Source organism: Callospermophilus lateralis, chromosome 6 (genome assembly GCF_048772815.1).
Source record: "Callospermophilus lateralis isolate mCalLat2 chromosome 6, mCalLat2.hap1, whole genome shotgun sequence".
Taxonomy (NCBI): Eukaryota; Metazoa; Chordata; class Mammalia; order Rodentia; family Sciuridae; genus Callospermophilus; species Callospermophilus lateralis.
In genome coordinates, this window is record NC_135310.1 from 89,676,841 (window position 1) to 89,698,149 (window position 21,309).

Consider the following 21,309-nt stretch of genomic DNA (forward strand, 5'->3'; position numbering starts at 1 on the left):
ATATTATTACCAATGAGAGCCCAGAGACTCAGAGAATTTACATGGCCTGCCCAAAGCCACACAGTCTGTTAAAAGTGATGATGTTGCCATGTGTACCCAAGTCCATCTGGCTTCAAAGTCTGTTCTATCCCCATTAAACAAAATGTCTTTGCCCTTACTTCACACCCCACCCCGAGCTCCGGGTTTTTTCTTGAACTTTCTTACAACGTTAAATCATCCACTTAAAGATATCAAACAATCTCATTGTGCAAGGATTGCTGTCAGATCTCATTTGACTCACCTTGCCTACCATTTTTCCTGTTTACTCTTTCTCTAGCCTCTTCCTTTTCCAAAGTTGAGAGTAGATTAAATCAGCTACTTCAACCTCAGTAAAAATATACCATATGCCACTTGGAAACAGAATATTTGTATATTTCTGGGTAGTGTTTAATCTGCAACAGGGTTATAAAAAATAGAAAGATACTAATAGAGACAAATCAATAAACTTGGTCTCGCTAAGTCAAGTCAAATCCATGCTGGCTCTCTAATCTGTCTCTTTAGTATCCTACTTTAAAATACTGTTCCAATTAATCCTACATATTCATGGGGATAATCCCAAAGGCAAGATAATCCTCATGTGTGTTCCCTTTAATAGGCTGATGACTCAGCCACCACTACCAAAACCTAAATTCACTCACAGGAACCAACTGCCCATCAGCACTTTCATCCAGGTTGGGATGTTCTTCCACTCCTGCAACACCAGCAAGCCTGCTTTGCATGCACTTGAGCCTTAAAATAAGGGAAATGTTGTAAATCTTCTTTTTTTCCACATTCTCTCCCTTATTAAATTTTACATTCTTGTAGAAATGCAAGCTCAGTCCTGCATTTCTCACTATTCTGAGAAATTCCATTTTCTCCGGATTTTAAATTGCCTTCAGATACTCACTGTGTGCAGAAAAGAAAACCCTTCTATCTTCTGCTACCAGAATGTTTCCATTCTTCCTCTATGACAATTGTTTTTGTGTGTTCCTTTTTCTACTAAGCAATTCATCCAAAAGTTTTCAGTTAAAACCTTGCTCAATCACCACTATGGCTACTTTTTTTCTATCAGTTTCTCAATTATGCCCAATGTGAACTTATTCTCTTTGCACAATTCACCCTTAGCTCTCTCATCTTCTATTTTCCTGCCTGGATAAGTCAATGTACTTGAACCAAAATGTCCTGCTTTTCCTCATTTCTGTCCCCATTGTCCTGAGATTCCCAGAGCAACCTCTCCTCTTTGAGCTCACAACTGCATTTTTCTTAATCAAAAACTTGACTTCCTAAAACATTAGCCTGCTTAATGAAGAAAAAAAGCCACTTCCATTAGTTACTCACTGTCATTAATCTATATAAAATATATCTCAAAAAAAATCTGCATGGAAAAGGTAAAAAAGAGAACAATTAACACCTGAGTATTTATACGTTTTCTGTCTTATAAAACCTCACAATACAAATAACTTCATATGTAAATAATATTTCACCCTTTGCAATAAAATATTTATTTCAGAGGATAAAGAAAATAATGTTAACCTTCTGTGTTAATCATAAAAATATGTTTAATCACAGGAAAACAGCAAGTCATTTTTTTCCAGCTCTAAAAATATTTTAATCATGCAAAATCAACATAATGGACTCTAGAACAATGCTAAAATGTTATCTAATATGAATTGGCTTTTATTAGCTTTACAGGATGTATATTTGGCAATAGTTATTAAAAATAATTACTCTAAAGGAATTCTAAATATATTATTTTAGAAACAATATTTTAAAGTACAGCAGTAAGCAACAGAAACTATTGCTCTTTATACATTTTTGGCATAACACTGCCATACAGTTACAGAATTATAAAAAGTATTTTATAGTACCATACAGATCCAGAAACTGGTTACAACTTCTACCACATACACATGGTATTGGTACTAACAAACATGCATAGCATTCTGTAGTTCACACTGCAGTTGAATACAGAGCACAGAGAAGGCCCAGTGGCCACTGGATAATCAGAGCTGATGTGACAAGTAAAACCCTTCTTTGTAAGAATCATATCCGTTTTCTTAAATATTCAAAATACACAGGACACGATAGTTTCCAACTTTAAGTAGTGACTACACTTAGCCAGACTGATCGTCTTAGATAATACAAAAGATACGACAATATCCTACTTGGGAAACAGGTAAAAGCCCTTTTTAAGAAAAAGGGGGGGTGGGAAGTTGTCAGAGGACCTAAGGTTTTGCTCACTTGCTTCTCTGAATGGTAATGCCCCACGATCACTGTGCTGGCAGCTCTTGACCATGTGGGAAACAGTACCTCTTTAACAACCCACCTGTCACTGAGTTCTTCTCCTGCTCTGCAGCCTGTCCCTCAACTGAACTTCTAGTTGGTAAAGTTGGTAAAAGCACTGACTGTTGGTACACATAGACAAAGGAATTAAACTTGGTATCTGATCATTGATTACTTCCATCAGTCAAAGGGAAGATTCCAACATGGAGTAGGCAAAATTTGTGGTTTAAGTGAGTATACTGACAGGATCTATTTCCACATCAATCCTTGATCTCCTTGGCACAAATAGTTCAGAGATGATTCTCGGAGCGAATCCCATCACTGAGCTTCTTTAGACCATTCCTCACTTACTTCCAATAATACTGACACTTGTACAAATTTATAATTTGTGGTGTTTATTTCTGTGGTTTCTTATTACTGTTTCTAATTTTTTGTTTCATTAGTTTTCTTTATTTCCACATGAAACTAAATCTGTTAGCACAGGAGAAAACAAAACAATTGACCAAGGAGTGCAAAAGTTACACATTTCTTGGACCTAAACTTATATGTAACTATCTCCTTAATGAATAGAAACTGCTACACAAACTCCTTTAAAATTTAAAAAATGAAAATATGATAAACATCATAATTTAAATATTTTTCTTAAGGTGTTCTGAATTACAAAAAAAGGACCTTTTAGCATAACGTGTGAGCATTAATACCTTTTCTTTTAATCATTTTATTAAAAGTTTTTGTATGTTACTCTGAAAGAGCAAACCAAATTTTTATTAAAGGATGGGAGGTGGTGCATGCAGGGTTGGCATTTTAATGCTTCCTAAGATATTTATAAAGAGTCACAATTTATATAGCAGTTCCTAATTACTCACAATTTTGTAAACAACTACAAAGTGGTGGCAAATAAATTACAGATATTTTGTCAAAACTGATACCCATTAAAATTGTGTGTGGAGTGCAAAGCAGCCTATCCTCCCCAGAGGTCAGAAATCATAGGGCTCAACATGCTCAAGATCCAGAAGATGCCCTGAGGACCCAGCAGGTCAATGAAAAGGGTAAAACCCAGTGCAGGCTCCATTTCCCCAAAGTATCCACTGGGGTCTTAGTCATCTCTCCCTCTCTGACCTCCACCTCTAGCTAAGGTTTGGGTCATAATACAAAAAAATTAATAAGAGTCTCCAACATGAAGACTTTGATCCAGGAAAACAACATATTAAGAAGTTATTTCCCACAAATAACCAAAACAAAAAACTTCACAACAAAAATAGGAAAAGTTGATGACACAGAACACTTTCTCTAATCTAGGAAGAAAAAAAACAGAACAGGGCTTCAAAAAATGTTTCTATAAGATTATAGCATAAGTTTTTCAAATTAATTTTAGATTCCTACAAACATCTACTGAGATTAAAGTTTTAATGACTTCTCTTAAATAACGCCATTTTCTGCATCCATCTGAATCTAAGAACAAGAAAGAAGTAAAACACAGATAAATATTACTTGTGTAGTAACTAAGGAATGGTTAAAGTGAAAATTACAGCATGTAGCAAAGAAAAAGCATGAACACATGAAACAATATAGGTTAATCTTTCTTCCTCGAAACTCTTGTCAAATATCACACATACTGTGGTGAGTATACTTTTTTATGAACTTATGCTCTTATTCCAAATGAAAATTTCTCCAAAATGATAAAGCACCAAAGTAAATTTCATTAAAATAACTGATGTGATATACATGGTTTGAATAGTTCCTTATGACAAGATTTTACAATGGTGTAAAAGTGTAAACATCGGAATGAAAACCATTTACATTCATTAAGGCACATCTGGACACCTCCAGGCATTCATAACTATATGATTATTAATTTCAGTAGTAAGAGATTTCTACAGTCTGTCCCTGAACACAATCTGCTGGGTGGGTTGGATAACTAGAACAAGGCAGAAGGCAGGGCAGGACTCACTGTCACCCTAGAGATTGCCCACACAAATCTGTTCCTGTAATGAGCCACACAGAACTCAATACTGAAAGAAGTCAGGGGACAGACACAATTCCTAAGTCCAATATTTCCTCAGATCATCTTTCACTACAACTGCACCTGCATCTAAATGACCCTAACATGTCTAATTCTTGCCTTATATTGAACGCACATGCAAAGAGAAAGTGGAATTTTCTAATGGAAAGCAAAACAGAAATCCTGAAAACATTCCTGTAACAAGGGATCTACTTACCGCAAAGGACATTAAAAACTTGTAGATGTCATTAAATTAAATTAAGCAACATCTTTCTGTTCCTGGTTTACATAACAGAGATTTTAGAAGAGCCTCTAATACAGTTTCTTAAAAAATAAATGTTTGACTTAATTACTCAGTGGATTATAAACTCAGCCATAACTCTATTGACTTGGGACATTTAGCATTAAAACAATTAATCAAATATTCTCTTATTCATCAATCTAACCAAATTTTGACAATTTGACATCGTTTATTTTACCAAAATGATATTTTAAAGACTAACTCAGAGGTATATTATACTGTTTTTCCTTTTTCATCATACTTTTACTCAGGTTAAAGTATAAAAGCTAGAAGCAGAATAGGTAATTTTATATGACAAAATATGAAACATAATGACTATAACAGGTTTTATGCCATTTTCATGTTTATATTTTTAATACTTAGCAAAAAATACCAGAACTTCCCTAAGAACTCCTGAGTTGTAAATTTTATTTTCTCTTTGAAGCTCGGAAAAAAAAGTACTCTCAAAATCTAAAACAAAACTATACAATATAATTTTTAAAGTGACAACTGACTTGATTTAGAGAAAGCAGATATATCTTCATTTCTTTTATGATTCTTTTGAATTTTTTATGAGATTGAGCATGATAATGTCTAATGGTGCAATAATCTTAATGTTAGAAACTTCTCTACTGTACAGAAATATATCTTATATCACTTTACAGTATTTCAAAATAATTTCACATATTTTATCTCCTTTGATATATGAAAGCACAAAATATTAGAAATATACTAGACTAAACAAGCAATATTACATCTATTTGCCATGGAATTCAAGTTACTATTTTATTAATAGCCAATATTAACTATCCTTGCAGCCTGTAGTACAACAATAAAGACTATATTTGCAAATATACAATAATGTTTCTAGCTATTTGGCCATGCTTCACTGAATTTTCTATAACAGCTTCTCTGTAAATTTCTGCAAGCACATGGTAGTTTTTAAAAATACAAAACAAAAGTTAAACCCAGGGGGCAGTTTCATATCTAAGACACACATAAACACATATCTATAGATCTTATTTTAAAAAACCATTAAATATACAAATATTCTTAATATAAAAAGTTCTAGACATTTAATTTTTATCTGCAAAAGAAATGTCATCCCTACTTATTCTCCACTTAATAATTTTCTCATTAGTTATTTACAGATCAAATGTAGGAAACTGTAGTCACATATGAATATACATTTAAAAAACACATGATGGAAAAAGGCCATTATTTTGGATGGAAGCCAGGAAGTTCTCCCCTTGAAACTAACTATTCTCAAATAAAGTAGCACAATGTAACAAAATCCCTCATAAAGAATAATATTTTAAAAACTAAACTGTTAAATGAAATGTTTTTCTTCTGAGGGCTTTAATATACTGTAATTTCTAAGTAGTTCAGATTATATTCATTTATTTTAGTATCTGATAATGGTAACTGTTAAGATATTAACAGTTACTTATCTATTAACAGTTACTAACATTTAATATTAAACATATGTGACCGTATTAGTATCTATCTGTAACTATTAAAAATATTAAAAGTTAAATTAAAATATTAAAAGTATTAATAGATACCAGATACTAATCTGGTCACATGTTTAATATTAAGCATTTAGAAAGCAGTCTGAAAGTGTCTATACAGTGTCTATACACAACTAGTAAGATATTTTGAATTAAATTAATATTATTCCTATAATTCAGCCTAATTTGACAATTCATTCTTATCCACTAAACTCTGTGGAACTGTTTATTAAGATCTACAGAGACATTGCTATGACAAGCACTGTGTCAGAGGATCCATGTATTTCCTGCATGTAAAAAAAAAAAATGGAAAAAACAAACAAACTGTTACCTCAAATTCTTAGTACTTCAACTTGCCATGTTATAGGAACTAAAAATTATAAGGTATTCTATATTCTACATATTGAAACATGAAATAAAACATGAGTGCTACTAAGACTTTCATGAAAAAAATCAAGATTAAGCAAGTGGGGTGTTTTTGCATAAATTTCAAAGCAATAAAATCATATTTCTAAAGAAATACTATCAGTATGATTATTTTCTAGAAATCCACTGCTTAAAGTGTGGATCAATGAATACAACAGATGACGATACGATCGGATATGAAATAGGCCATATAAAAAAATCCTCCAGGGGATTAAAGTAAATAGAACTTTTCTTAAAAGTGAAAGAGAGATTTAAAAAAAAAGTCAATTTATTTCTAAGTGATATAATGTGAAAATGTTTATATATTCATTGCTTTTTCCATATTTGAGTATATGTTTTGAAGTTCTCATCACACTGTTTCTGATTATTTTCTGATTTTAATAGTAATTAGTATAATATTATTGGAAATAAAATTGTTTTCAGTAATTATTAGTAATAAATTAAGTTCTTACTAGAACTGAGTATATGAAATTTCAAACTGTTCTCGATTTGAAAGTTTGATAAATTAAACATGCAAAACTATATATGTATATGTTAAAAGATACACTGTAGAATGAACAACATAGTAATTTAATAATCCACATATCACTGAGATATATTAATGAGTTAAGAGATATGCCTATTGATGGTGCAAGAGGCATGCCTTTTAAAAATGAATAATTTCAAAAAAGAATTGCAAAAAAAAATGAATAATTTCCTTTTTTCCTTTTTTAATTCTTCAGTCATCTGCATCCAGAATCAACCACCAAATTTATGTAGAACACCCATTTAAGTAAAGTTCTTTTTTGGACTTTTGCACCAAAATTTGTTTTTAAGCACTTAATACAGAAAATATTTTTATTCTTATTTTAAAGAAAACTCTGAAATCATAAAATTAAAAGTCACCCTCTGTTCCATTTAGATGTCAAGAAGATGATTATCCTAATGTATACTATAAATACACTCGATAGCTGACAAAGATGGCGGCTCAACGGCGAGCGAGGAGAGAGGGAGAAAGAAGACAGCAGGACTGACAGATTAGCTGGGGAGGTCAGAGCTCCCCCAGGACCTCCATTTCACTTAGCAGAATCTAAAAATAAACACATTGAAGCATTAGGATCAAAGAATCCAAAATATTTTCTGAATATATCTGGAAAAACTAAACTTTTTCTTCCTACTTCAAAAATTAATCTAAAAATCAGGTAAAAGTATGGAGATACAATGAAAATGTTGTCTTCGATTTTTTTTCATGGGATCTGTAGTCTCTTGAAAGAAACATATTTGACGCGCATATCAAATACTACATGATTATTTCTAGATACCTTGAAAATAAGTTTAAAGTAATTGTTATATACAGAATTTGAAAATTCACTTCCTAAAACCATTACAGAATATATTCATTTATTAGATCTGGTCTTAAATCCTCTCATTAAATATCCAATTCATTGTCATCCAAAATAAACAAATAACAACAAAATGCTTACAAGAGAAAACACAAACAGGTGGCTAACAGTGGAAACATGACATCATCTCTGTTCTTTAGGATAAATTAGACAGTAGCTTTTTCCTCCCTTAACCTAAACTGGCTTTTGATTTTCTGATAATTCACTGTAATAGTACCTCATCATGGCAACTGGTATTTCCAGGATTTTCACAGTCTTTGTTATGATTTTCGCCCTCTGCTTCTTTTTCAGAAGGAGATGAACTCCCCTTTCTTTCTGTTGGAGCAGTAACTGTTTTCTCAGGTTGAGCATTTGAATTTTCAGTATCACTGTCCTCTGTGTTTTCTGGTTTGGCAGCTTCATTGCTGGGCTCTGGGCTGGGCCTGTCTGTCTCTTCCCCAGACTCTTTTGGTGCCACTTTTTTTTCTTCAGCTGTTTTGCTATTTAAATGAACAGCTGAAGAGGAAGTTTTGGAGTCCTTGGATTTTTTGTGCATAGACTGTGTTTGACTGTTATGACTAGAGGCAGGAGGGGCCGGCATTTTCTGAGCTTTGCTTCCCTCTGATTGTTCTTTTTTAGGTGGTCCCCAGATAAAATTCTCTGAAGGCGTGTAATGTTTCTGGGCAAACCGCAGGAGCTTTCTCCTTTCTCTTCTATCTCTAATTGTATAAACAAAATACTCCAGAGCACTCTGCTTAATATTGGGAATAGTATTTTCCACAAGAGCTTCATGAAGAATAAATTTTACAAGAGGAGATTTAAAACTTTCATATCCAAGCTCACCAAGGCTTTTGAGAATACGGGTGATTCTTAAATAGTTGTGCTGGGACCTGGAAGAGAGGATTGAATAAAATGAGGTGGGGGGTGGGAACTAGGGGGAAGAAAACAGGAGAATACAAACTATTAGGAAGACATTTTTTGTATGTAAGTATAAGACAAGGAAATATGCCTTGTAATGATTTTCTTAAATATTGATAAAAAGAACCTTACTTTTATAGAACTGCCACTTTTCTCCACAAGCTTTATTGAGAAAAAGCAACCTTTTTTAAAAAAATACATCTTTAAGTGTTCCATTTTGGGAAAGAAAGAATAAACTATAAATAATTTTTACACACACACAAAAAAAGAATAAGTCAGAGTTTATGAAAACTTTACACCTCAATGTAATCTCAATCTATGTGAAACTCAAATGTATAAAACAAACTCTGCCCTTGTAGTTCTTTGTACTGGAAAAATATTTAGATTTGAATTTATGCCCCCTGGTATTAAATTGTTTATTTATTAAATTCACCAAGGACTGAGAACAAGTGGTTTAAAAGAGCATTTACAGGAGCTACCACAACCAGCCATAAGATAGTACCATATTATTATATGAAGGGAGAGTACAGTACAATAAAATATTTTGAGAAAGCAAGAAAGACCATGTTCACATAATATTTTCATAGTATATTATTAAAAATGTTCTGTTTATTTATTAGTTGTTGTTATTATTAATCTCTTACCATGCCTAATTTACAAACTAAACTATATTAAAGGCATGTATGCTGAGAATAAACCATAGTATACACAGGATTCTACACCTTCCATGGTTTCAGGCATACACTGGGTGCCTGGAACCTATACCTTGTGGATAAGGGATAACTTCTGTGTCTGCAACACTACCAATGATGTATAGTACTCATCAAAGGTAGCTAGGGTTGAACTAAAAACATTACCTAACAGCTGAATGGTGTTATTAATAGTGTCCACTGAACAGCAAAATCCACCACGTAAGCCAAATTCACAAGGAAAGCAGCAAAAACCATTCTACCTGGCTAGAACAATTCTGACAAAGGATGCAAAAATGACTTATTTAACAGAACATCATTTAACAGTTGAAAGCATGAGCCTCAGAGTCAGTCATACTCTGGCTCTGTCACTTAGCAGCTATGTGAAATCATGACGACTCTCTTAGTATCTTCATCTGCAAAATGGGACAAACATCCCACAACTTACTGGACTTTTATAAAAATCAAGTGAATTTATAGATATGTAGGGCATGAAAAATTCAACAAATATCAGATACTATTTAACATGATTATTCTTATCATTATCTCTAAAGATTTGTTATTGTGAACCACCAAATTTGTACCTGTTCCAAATTAATAACCTAATTCTCTTCCATCCTGGTCACTCTCACTTCCTCTTACACTATCAGAAAAATTTAAATCTCATTTCTGTGGGCCTTGATTCCAAAGATGCAATCTTTCCCCAAATTACACTATTATCTTTCCTCTCTATCTCAAAACTAAGGCCATTATTGGATTAATTCTTTCCCAGAGTTTTTTTTCACTATTCATACTCTACTTCCACAAACTCATTCAGCTCAATCCTTACCTTACCAAAGCCTAAAGGAGTCTTCAGCTACACGTATTAATCGTGTGTCATCAACAGTTCAGGTAGGTATTATCCAACATTCCCACCCAATCAGAACCAGCACTTAAATTTCGTACTTTCTGAAACCTGTTTTATAGCTCAGTCACTTCACTTTTTACAAAGTTCTGTCCTAGCTTCCAAAAGTACTCAGAGTCTTTACTTAGGAATAACTAGGAAATTATTTGAGAATGGTGAAGAAGGATATTGACAAATTATTTTAGATATGGAAAGGGGTTTTTCCATGGCCTTATATTTTAATGAAAGAATGTGGACAAAACAAAATCTTAATGATTCAGGCTAACCATATACTGGAAAAGACAATAATTTTTAACATCTCTATCCTTCTGGATGTTTTCCAAGTATTATACTAAGTATTGTTATACTAAGTAGTGTCTTTACATCCAACTCTTTGAAGCTCAAAGGGCAAAAAATAGCACAGATATGTTTTAGTTTTATGAATTTGTATTTTTTCATAGTTAGGAAATAAGAGTGTTAGGAGATAGTACAATCTGAGAGAAGTTAAGACAATGGGTCACCAACAGTAGAATTGACTTAATTGTTAACATTTGTATGGAGTTTGTGTATTTGAACAACTTAGTGACAAAACTCTTGAGGAACATCTGCTTCACATGTCTGTGAAAAATTGATGTATGGAAAGGTGGAAGAATGTTTACAAGAGATGCTATGTGACAAAATGAATATGTATTTGCAACCAGCTCAATTTCATACAATTCATCTTCAATGAATGGTCAAGTTAAAATATCTGTACATTTATCTTTATCTACATATTCTCCAGTTAATATATTTACAGTATAAAAGGACAAAAACTTCTGTTGAAGAAAATGATAATCAGGGATTGGAAATAAAATTACAGAAGAGAACAATTGGGTGTTTCAGTATGATTTGACGTGTCACAATGAATGAGAGGAGAGTGGCTAAAACCCACTAGTGTTACAAGCAGTCTTGAGGATGTACAACACATAGAAAAGCAATTGGACTTCAACAGATATAAAGGCAGTAAACAGTCTGACATGGTCAGGAAACTAGATAGGTGAAGAGAGAACACACAAAAAGCAAGAATCAGAAAATAGGAAAGTTAGAAGGGATTTCTGGGCCTAACATATGTCCCCACTATGGCTCAGTAATCTAAGCTGATTACAAATAAAATCATAATTACATCTTAGTGGTTGGCCTATATCTCTATACTCTCATGACTGGAAATATTTCACTTCTTTTAAAATGGTCACTGGTTTACTCCATGTTATTATATTTCTTTTGATTCAATAATTTTCCTCTGCTTAGCTACTATAAGTATACTGAGTTCTTTGCCTATTCTAGAAAACTTAAGATGCCATACAGATTAAAACACATATACACTGTGACATTTAAGAATAAATGAGAAAAGGACTCAACAGAAGAAGAAGATGGAATAGACATTTTCATATCATCCCACATGATTTGTTCAAATCTAGTCAAAAAAATTTTTGGCAACTAAACCAGAGAGGAAATGTTTTCTGGCAGATTCTAAGACAGTTAATCCAGAACTGGAAAGGCAAAGAAAGACAGTGCACAGTAGAGGAAAGGTAGCTAGATGGAGCAGAGTGAGTAGGATGGTTAATTCAGACTCGCCTCCCTGACTCAAGCCAGGAGATCTTTCAGCTAAAGCCTTCAGAAAGGGCCCTGTTTATAGCTATAAATCAGAGGATCTGACAATAAAACCAAAGGAGGATTTGAGTCCGAAAACCACATTTTGTTCATGATTTATTCATTCAACAAAAAATTTACTAAACAAAATTACTATTCTGATCAAAACCAAGTTGAGAAAAAGAGACTTTGAAATGCTAGATGTGAGTACACAAAAAATGTGGCCCTATCCGACCCTTTCTAAAGTCTTACTTCAACCATCCTTCCTAACAATAGGCTACTAGCATACAGCTTTCTTTGACAGCGTGACCTAAGTGCTTAGAAACTTTGTCCAGAGATACTTACCTGCACTGCTCAGGCAGAGATCACACACACACACACACACACACACACACACACACACCAAAACTTGAGTTATGAGTTAAGGGGTGGCTAATCAGGATCATAATCTTTATGCACATATCCTAAGTATTTTCATACAAGTTACCATTTTAATAGTGTTGATAATAACCAAAAAGGAAAAAGAAGGCTCAACTTTTTTATACCTATTTTACCAAAGCAAGACGAAAGTCCTAGAAGACAAATCATTTACATAACTGATGCCAAAATTCACATTGTTCTGACCAAAGAATTACTTAAGTTTGTTCTCTTTTTTTCCTCTTAGTACTTGCCCAGTTAGCTAATTATAATGTGCTAAAAAGTGCTTTAAAACTGTTGGTTTTATAGTCCAGCTCTTATAAGTCACTCTATAATTAAAAGAAAAAAAAAAGCCAGTGAGCGTATGAAGAAAATATTTTTAAAAATAAGCTTTTGGTTATGAGTATTGATGAAAGTTATAAATATCCAAGCAAAAATAGCAGAACATATCCAAATAAGCTATGTTAAATTTTTCTTTGTAGGTTTTGGGGGTTAGTAGCTAAAACATATGTTTTTTATTTCACCTAAATAGTAAAGATAATTATAATATTTCCTCTGTTTTAGTAAAAGGCACAGGTACATCTCATTCCTATATAATGATTGTTATACATCATAGGCTTAAATCATGAATTTAATCTAAGAAGCATCAAGCTTGAAGGTGTTAGAAACTGACTGTGACCCAAGAAGCCCAGTAGAAGGAAAACAAAAGATTGCATGTAAACAATAACCATAAATTCCAAATACTGTGGTAGGAAGAGGGTAAGAAGCTCATTTGGCCACACGTGGGAACTTCAGCAAGAAACAACTCCGAAGCTAAACTGCTGTGTTTCTACTTGGAATTTAGTTCTTTTTCATTATTATTTTATATTAGAATATTGAACAAGGAATAAAATGCATTTCAGAGTGAATTTTGAACATAAATTATTGGCCCAACTGCTAGCTATTCCTATGTTCCACAGAGAACTCTGACTACAGGAAAATACCATTTATTTATCACAAGGGCTTTACTTACTCATTCAGATGCTGAAATCTTTCCTGCCAGTTAACAGCCCGAGCAACATTTCCATTTTTATCAATCAGTTTTATTCCAAAAAATTCTAGCATCATTTTATAAGCCAGGAGGAATCTTCTAATTGCTTCTTTTGTTTTTTTGAATTCCTAATAAGAAAAATGGAAAAAAGGGTCAGCTGACATGACTTAGTAGCTACCAGGAAAATAAAATGACACTATTATTTGGCCACTTTACATAAAATGAAATGAGTCTGCATTACCTCAATTTCATATGTAGTTAGTTCTTTAGCATAAAAGTTCAAGCCTTGTTCTCTCAGGGGAAAAAGCCTATTTTTTAAAAAAATAAATTTTTTTCTATTAACATTGTCTATAAAGCATACATAATTAAATAGGACATGGTTCAAGATAGATAAAATGTAACTGACCATTGAATGTAAGTGTGGTTGTGCTCCAGCTTTTCATAATCTCCTTTCCATTTATTTAAAACTTCTTCAATGTAAACACCTAAATGGTAAATATTTAGAAAATGAAAGAGAGGATTAAAACACTGTGAAGGCATTTTAAGATTTGAATTACCTGAGTTTTATATTAAAACTTTTTAAAAATTTAAAAATAGTACACAAGAATAATGTTTTTTAAAGAAGAATATCCTATCCATATACTCAGTTATAAGTACAAAAAAATTAATAGTACTCAAATCACAGAAGATTCTATTGGGCAATGTACTCTACAGTAGAGGTTGGCAAATCCTGGCCTGCCAGTTTTTTTATTAATAAAGTTTTATCAGAACACAGCTACAAAGATTAATTTATGTATTGTCTATGGTTGCTTTTATACCATAATAGCAAAGTTGAGTAGCTGGCAACAGAGACTTGCTAATCCACAAATATTTACTACTTGCCCTGTAAGAAAAAACTCTCAGTGTTCTCCCATTTTACTAAGGAAATTGTGCAATTTGCTGCTCACACATTAGTGAAAAAATAAATCTAGGAGTAGAACATAGGTCTTTCTATTTCTGGAGAGTATGCTCTTTTACCATGTCCCAGTGTTCCCCTACAAGAACTTACTATGGTAAAATCCTCCTGATACTCAAGTCTATCAAGGTCCTAACAATTGACTATGTAGTCATTTAGTCAATTTTACAGAAACAGAAGCATAGTTCCTTTCTAAACACAGCTCACTTCCTTCTTTCCTTCAGAGGTCACCATTTCTGTACTTGGTAAAATGCTAAAACCATTTGCCTTTGTCATTGTTTTTCCCTCCAATGACCTCTGTTCCCACTTAATAAGTAAAATATACCACAGCAAACTATACTTACTGGCAAGTGTGCATTTGCGTGTACACACTGGAGAGCAAAGTGTGTGAGTTGATGCATTTGTGTAATACACTAAAATAAGGTTTAATATAAACTTAGCTAACATTTTTGACCCCCATTATCTAAGGTTTCAAAATAAATTTTGTGATAAAATACAAAAAATTTAATGAGTTGCTTGAAGCTGCCTGAGCTTTAAATTATTAACTCAAAAATAAATTCACTACTAGAAATGTAAAAATAGAGTTAAATACTGTCGTAAATTTATGTTCAATATTTTTAACACTTAAAGGCATTTCTTTAGCTGAGTTTTATGACGTTCAAATTAGAGACAAATTAACAAACTATGTGCATTTCTTCAAAAGGTTTTCTTACACCAAGTCCTAACAAAACTAATAATTTAGTCAATATTTTTCCATTGACTAAAATAAAAGCAGCATATTTCTATCATTAGTAAACAGAAAGTACATTTTTATCCAGAATTTTCCTTCAAATTCAAGCAGGCTTTTAGGACACCAGAAAGTTCGAAAACAGCAGATGTGGCCACTTGACTCCCAATTTATACATTTCTCAGTGCACAAATTGGGACTCCCTCCTCTTAATACCCAATCCAGCCTTTAGATCTCTTTCTTCCAGTTCAAGGAGGAAAAGCAGGATCTCTTTCCTCCAGTTTACCAAAGAATGCAAGATCTTGCCACCTTGAAAGTCTTACAATCCATGACCCTCATTTCCTGACTCACTTTGATGTGGATTTGGCTCAGTTTCCATGAAGAACAAGGAGCAAGAACCAGGACTGCATAGTCATCTCAAACAGAAAGGGACTCTAAAGAGAGAAGTTGGCCTCAGCTTCCCTGGTTTGACCTGGATAAAATGAGGCTGCCCATCATGAACCACAGTGTGGTGCTTCAATGAAATATGCAATTTTGTGGTCAAATTACCATAGCAGCTGCATCCTCTCCCTAAGGGTTTGAAAAAGATCCTACAAGGGCAACTGTAGAGTTGTGAAGGAGACAAATTTTTTTGGCAGAAGTAGATGGAGATCTACCGCATCCTCACTCCCTTTCCCAGGATCCTGGAACACTAAACTGGGATGGCTGTATCTTCCTGACCCATAGCTCTGAAACTGACAGGAAAGATAATTCCAAATACAGACAGCATTTTCACTCACATTCTAAATAATTTAAGGGTATGGCATACTGGAAAGAACAGTGGACCCTAGAACCTAGACCTAACACGACAATTAGCTGAGTGACCCAGCAAGTCAATCATTGAACTCCCTCTGACCTCATTTTTAAGATGAGAAAGCTGAATTTGAGCTCCTCTAAAATCCTTAGTAGTCTAAAACTTTATGGTTCTATAAATCTCTTCTTTTCTGTTCACAAAACATTGCCCCTAGTACCTCTCAGATAATAGTGATGATATACAAATTGTGGGAAGGTATCACTAATAAATAGCTACTCCTCCAGAATTTACCAAGTGTGTCCACAATCCTAAAGCCTAGGACTTTGGAGACACATTTGACTGAATGGTAAAGTCAGTTTACAGATGCAATAAAAATGTATTAAACATGGAATAAACAAAGAATACCCAGGTGTATGCTATTATTTAAAGTTTGCTTTTTACCAAAGTAGCAGATTACTCACCATCTGGCTTAAATGGAATTTTATTCTTATAGAAACGAAGATTGCTCAAGTCATTTTGATATCGGATATCTTTGAAGTTCTGCTAAAAGAAAAAATAAATCAATCTCTAGTACATGGAAATACAAAAAAAAGGCACAAGGACCCTTCTGATGTTTTTCTCATTGGCACCATAAAATTAGGAAAACAGAAGGGAAATATTTTACATTTAAAAGAAAAACATCCTACACTCTTACTGGGTACTGATGTCGGTATTTGTACAAATCCCTTGCAGCATAAAAACTTCTCTTTGGTTTGGCAGTTGCTTCAGAGGAATCACCACCCTAAAATAAAAAGTGAAACTCTATTTACATGTTAATGCAAGAAAATTTCACTGCAAAATTTCCAGAACAAATTTGAAATAATGAACACCCATAAAGAAAGTCTGAAAATTTTCAACTTGCCCAGAACAATAAAAAGATTATAATTGTCTTTTAGTAATAGTAGCAACATTTGCTACTATTCCCTTTTCCTTACTTGTACCAAAAATTTTTGCCCTATGGCATATTACTAAATTAAAGACTTTACTATTCACCAAATGCCTTTGGAGGACAAATGTTATGGATCGATATCCATCAGAAATAGAACTCAAAATGAATTCAAAACATGTATTTTACCAGCTGTTACCAAAATGATCCTATGACAAAGCTTATTTTAGAATACTTTAGATAATACTAAAAAAAGTTAGAATGATAAATCAATTTTACAAAGAAAAATTGTCATTAAATTTGCAACATTTAATTGTGCACAGAAGTCAAGCAATATTTATGAAAGGATGATTTTAAAACAAACGAAATAGCTTTCTAAACTCCATCCTTTATAGCACCATAACAAGTACACAAAAGCATGGATAATCATCTGTTCATTCAATGATAATGTGAGGTGACATAAATCAGCAAATTTAAAATATATACACTCAAAACAATAAAATGTTCTCAAATGGAATGAACATCAGATTGAAGTAATTTACATGTGGTAGCTCACTCATAATATTTACATCCTAAGCTAAATTCTTATTCCCATGAAGTTCCTACCCCTCATTTTTAATGTAAACATGCAGGTCAATATCATGAATTCGCATTCTCTAACTGAAAATATTGTTATAAAGTATGTTTTGTGTCCAGTTCATGCTGAAAGACAATGAGAACAACAAAAATGATGAAGACTACAATGTTTAGAACTGAATACTCATTATAAGCTTTGCTCCAAACTCTTTTCTCATTGTCTCTGCCCCCCTCTGTGTTGACAGACTGACATCCTCTAAGCAATTTTCACACATCTTTGAAGTGGTGTGATTCTCACTCTTACTACAAGTACAGAGATGCTTTAATACCAAATCCTCTGATATTTTACATTAGTTACCCCGTCATGTTACATAAGCAAGGGAAAGTTTAAAGTCTGGACCTTGCCACACGTTTCAAAATAGCTCTGCCTAGCAAGTTTCTGGATCTATTTATCCTGAGCTACAACCATATGAATCATCATCTTACACTTGTATAGAAAATACTTTTTCATTTATAAAGTACTTACATGTATATTATTTAATTTGATTCTTGCAACACACCTGGCTGACAACTATTAGTGTTTCCATCTTAGAAACAAGGTAACTGAGGTTAGGGGAAATTGAACAAGACCCAGGGCCCAGTGACAGTGCAAGAATCAGGCAGGTTCCAAGCCCAAATAATTAGGTCTGAATCAACTTCAGTTGCACTACAAGTGAAGGATATATGGAAAATTTAGTACAAGATTAATAGCCCAAGACTTGGAGTCAGACTAAGGTGAGTCTTAATTCTGCTACTTAGTATTTGTGAGGACTTAAGTAAATCACTTGGTTGAATCTTAGTTTTATCATCTATGAAATGGAGATAATGACTCATGCCTTACCTGCTCCCCAGGATAATCATGAAAATGACTACACCCTCCAACCTCTAAGTTTATCAGCTTGGCAGTATCTGTCACTGCACCTTCAGCCCCTATTTCTTTTGGACTCTCTGTCCTGACCCCGTCTCCTGCTCAAGCAAGGTCTTGCTCCTTAACATATAGTTCCTCTTACCTGGATCATCAAAATTTCCCTCTTCTCTGGATCAGTCTTCTCAGCAAACAAACATACTGTATATCTTTAATCTTGGAATAAACACACAACACCTTCCAAGGCCACCATCAATTATAGATCCTTATTTCTAATTTTATAGTAAATCATCAAATCACTCCTACTCCTCTTTCCTCCTTTTCTCTTTCACCATTCTCCACCCCAATCAGGCTTTATCCTCAGCATCCCTTCAAAATAGTTCTTGGGAACTTTGCTGACAAATCTCCATCTTGCCAAACCAATTCTCAATGCTCATCTCTGGTACCCTCCCAACAGCACAGAGCCAGTGAAGGCCTCCATCCTTCCTGAAACACTTTTAGTACTTGGTTTTCAAGATACCACACTCTTAGTTTACTTCTTGTCTCACTTATCCCCTTTGTCTACTTCCTTTTGGGGTTCCTTCTCTTTACATCTCTGAACACAGGAGTAACCAGGACTTAATTCTCATTCCTCCCCACTCCTGGATGACCTCTTATATTCTTGGACTTTATCTCTGATCTTAAATGCTCTACTCATAAATAAAATTAACTACTCAACTGGTCTACTTGGATATCTAAAATGATATTAAACTCAAGAAAAACCTTGATTTACCCTCCAGAGCTGCTTTCTCCTTGAACTTTTTCATCTTAGTTAATGATACCATCATTTGTCTAATATTCACTGGGACTAGGATGACAATAGTGCAAGTGGTGAGAAGTAGTCAGTCTGTAATGTACTTTACAGGAAGCTCCAATAGTACTTGCAAATAGATTGACTGTTAGTGGGGAGCAAATGGGGTGGACAGTCAAAAGGTTGAATTCGTATGTATTTTTTTTTTAGAAGTTATATGTTGACACCAATGAGAATTAACCATTAAATGGGAATGAAAGGGTGCATGTGGTCTACTATTTATTATGGTTGCAATTACCTGTTTGAAACTTCAATTACATTGTTTCATACAGATTGACCTGGTTAATTGGATTGATATCCCAAAGTTCTGAAGAAGTTCCATAGAAGTTAATTGGGAAGCAAAGAGAAGGAGAAAACACCAGAACAGCATCTAATATTTCCCTAAGGTTAAATTAGCAATGTAAATGACAGAGGAGCCAACCAGAGCACAATAGGCAGAGGAGAGGTATACTCAGGATTCCAAAAAAGTCCAAGATTCTGACTGTGATAACAGACGTACTTGGGTTTGCATATTTCTCTTCCTATATGATCTTGGGCAGTTTCATTGTCTGTAAGCTTCAGTTTTCTCTAAAATGAAAACTAAAAGAAAAATTTCACCCTGAAATTGCAGCTCATTTAAATAGCATGTTTGGCCAGATCCTCCACTAAGAAAACATAGGTAGGTTCCTCCCTTCCTATGCAGAATCATCATCAAGATGGATGAGGCAGCACTCACAGTAATAAGTAGGTGGTGGTTCCCCTGAAACCGGGAGGTCACATTGGTGTTTGGACTGTTTTCACACTCTCGCTGCTGCCCCATAACTGATAGAAGGCCTAATACGGAACCACAAACCTCAAACACGAGGCACACTTCTTCATAGGGTGAAGAATATGTAGTTCCTCCTTTTTCAAGTTTCTGATTATTTTTTGAATCCAGAAGTTAAAGATGCCATTTACTTACTAACCTCTCGTCCAAACTGTATTAGTCGAATGGTTTAAGCACTGTTGGATCAACAAGTCTTCTAGGCGAAATAACACTTTTGAAGAATGTCCTGAACTTGGTGAAAGGCCTTACTTGGGATAAGAACTACGAAGTTTAACTTCGGATGAGAGGCTTCCGCAGTACTTTTAATGGCTGTAGACCCCATAGTAGGAGACACTGCCAGCTGCTTGGCAATTGCAGTCCCATTTTATTCGTAATACATTTTTTTTAACCAACAACACGCACTAGTCGACTTTTCACAATCCTCTATTTTTAGCCAGGTTCCTCCCACCCCACCTTCGCATTACCTAGCTGCGCTGCAGAGGCAAAGAAAACCCATTCAAGTTGGATTTAAGCCCTGAGGGACTTCCCTGTCGTACCCAGAGTCAGGGCCCAGGCCAGCAGCGGGCGACCCCAGTGCTCCACGCCGCTGCAGGCCTCTCGGGTCAGCCGAGCCTCTAGACAGCCGCGGGCGCGGAGGGGTCGGGACGCAGAGGACCAGCAGCCGCCCAGCACCCCTGCCCTCGGCACGAGGGGGTGCTCGGCGCTCGCTCCTCTCACCAGCGCTCCAGCCCGGCCCGAGGCCACCGGGGGCCGCGTACCTGCTCGGCGCCCGCCGCCTCGGCGTCCTCGTCCGGCGCAGGGCTGGCGCGGGGCCGCCCCCCAGCTCGCTCCGGAGGCTGCGCGGGCTCCTCGGGTTCCTGCCCCGGGCCCTTGCCGCCGCCGCCTCCCGGCCCTGGCTCCTCCGGCTCCGGCTCCGGCTCCGAGTCGGTCTGCCAGGTGGAGTCGCAATCCTCCACGGTGGTGGGCTCGCGGAAGCTGACCCCGCCGAGCAGGTTGCCCATTGAAGAGGCGGCGGCGGGCGCCGGGCTGCTGGGCGCGGGGCTGCTGGGCGCGCGGCGCGGGCTGCGGCAGGCACACTAGGGCCCGGGCATGGCCGCGGCCAGGGCGCTGGGCGGCAGCCTCGGCGCGCCCGCCGCCGCACTGCCTCAGCGCGGAGAGCAGCAGACAGGCACACTCGCGGGGAGGAGCCGGCGGCCCCAGGACCGCCGCCGCACACGCTCGAACCCGCCCATCTGGTTCCTTCTCCTCCCCACCGGCGGGAGCCAGTGTCGGCCCAGAGCCCGGGGGAGCGCACTGCCACTCCCAGGCCCGGCAGTCTTTCCTGATC

At 35.6% G+C, this 21,309-nt stretch overlaps 1 protein-coding gene across 4 annotated transcripts; it reads right to left on the minus strand.

Annotated features, from left to right (window-relative positions):
• Positions 1-1,674: 1,674 nt before the first annotated feature.
• On the minus strand, positions 1,675-21,092 carry Ogfrl1 (opioid growth factor receptor like 1). Of its 4 annotated transcripts, XM_076858505.2 has the most exons (9): positions 20,741-20,800; positions 19,677-19,756; positions 16,617-16,703; positions 16,384-16,465; positions 13,854-13,932; positions 13,689-13,755; positions 13,430-13,575; positions 8,120-8,771; positions 1,675-7,589 (listed from the first exon to the last, which is right to left on the minus strand). In XM_076858505.2, exons 2-9 carry the CDS (start codon positions 19,686-19,688, stop codon positions 7,551-7,553), a joined length of 1,164 nt encoding a protein of 387 aa, XP_076714620.2. In that variant the 5' UTR covers positions 19,689-19,756; positions 20,741-20,800; the 3' UTR covers positions 1,675-7,550. The 4 variants fall into 4 exon arrangements, with proteins under 4 accessions (XP_076714620.2, XP_076714618.2, XP_076714617.2 ...); XM_076858503.2 differs by lacking the exon at positions 19,677-19,756 and having other exon boundaries at positions 16,384-16,462; positions 20,741-21,092; XM_076858502.2 differs by lacking the exon at positions 19,677-19,756 and having other exon boundaries at positions 20,741-21,092.
• Between the last annotated feature and the right edge of the window lie 217 nt (positions 21,093-21,309).

Coding starts and splice junctions, on each gene's coding strand:
- Ogfrl1 (XM_076858502.2), bottom strand. CDS start 20,983: ATGGGCAACCTGCTCGGCGGGGTCAGCTTCCGCGAGCCCACCACCGTG. Junction 16,704..20,740: donor AGGCGGCGGGCGCCGAGCAG/GTACGCGGCCCC, acceptor TTTTTATTTTAG/GGTGGTGATTCCTCTGAAGC. Junction 8,772..13,429: donor AGATTTCAGCATCTGAATGA/GTAAGTAAAGCC, acceptor CCTCTCTTCCAG/GTCCCAGCACAACTATTTAA.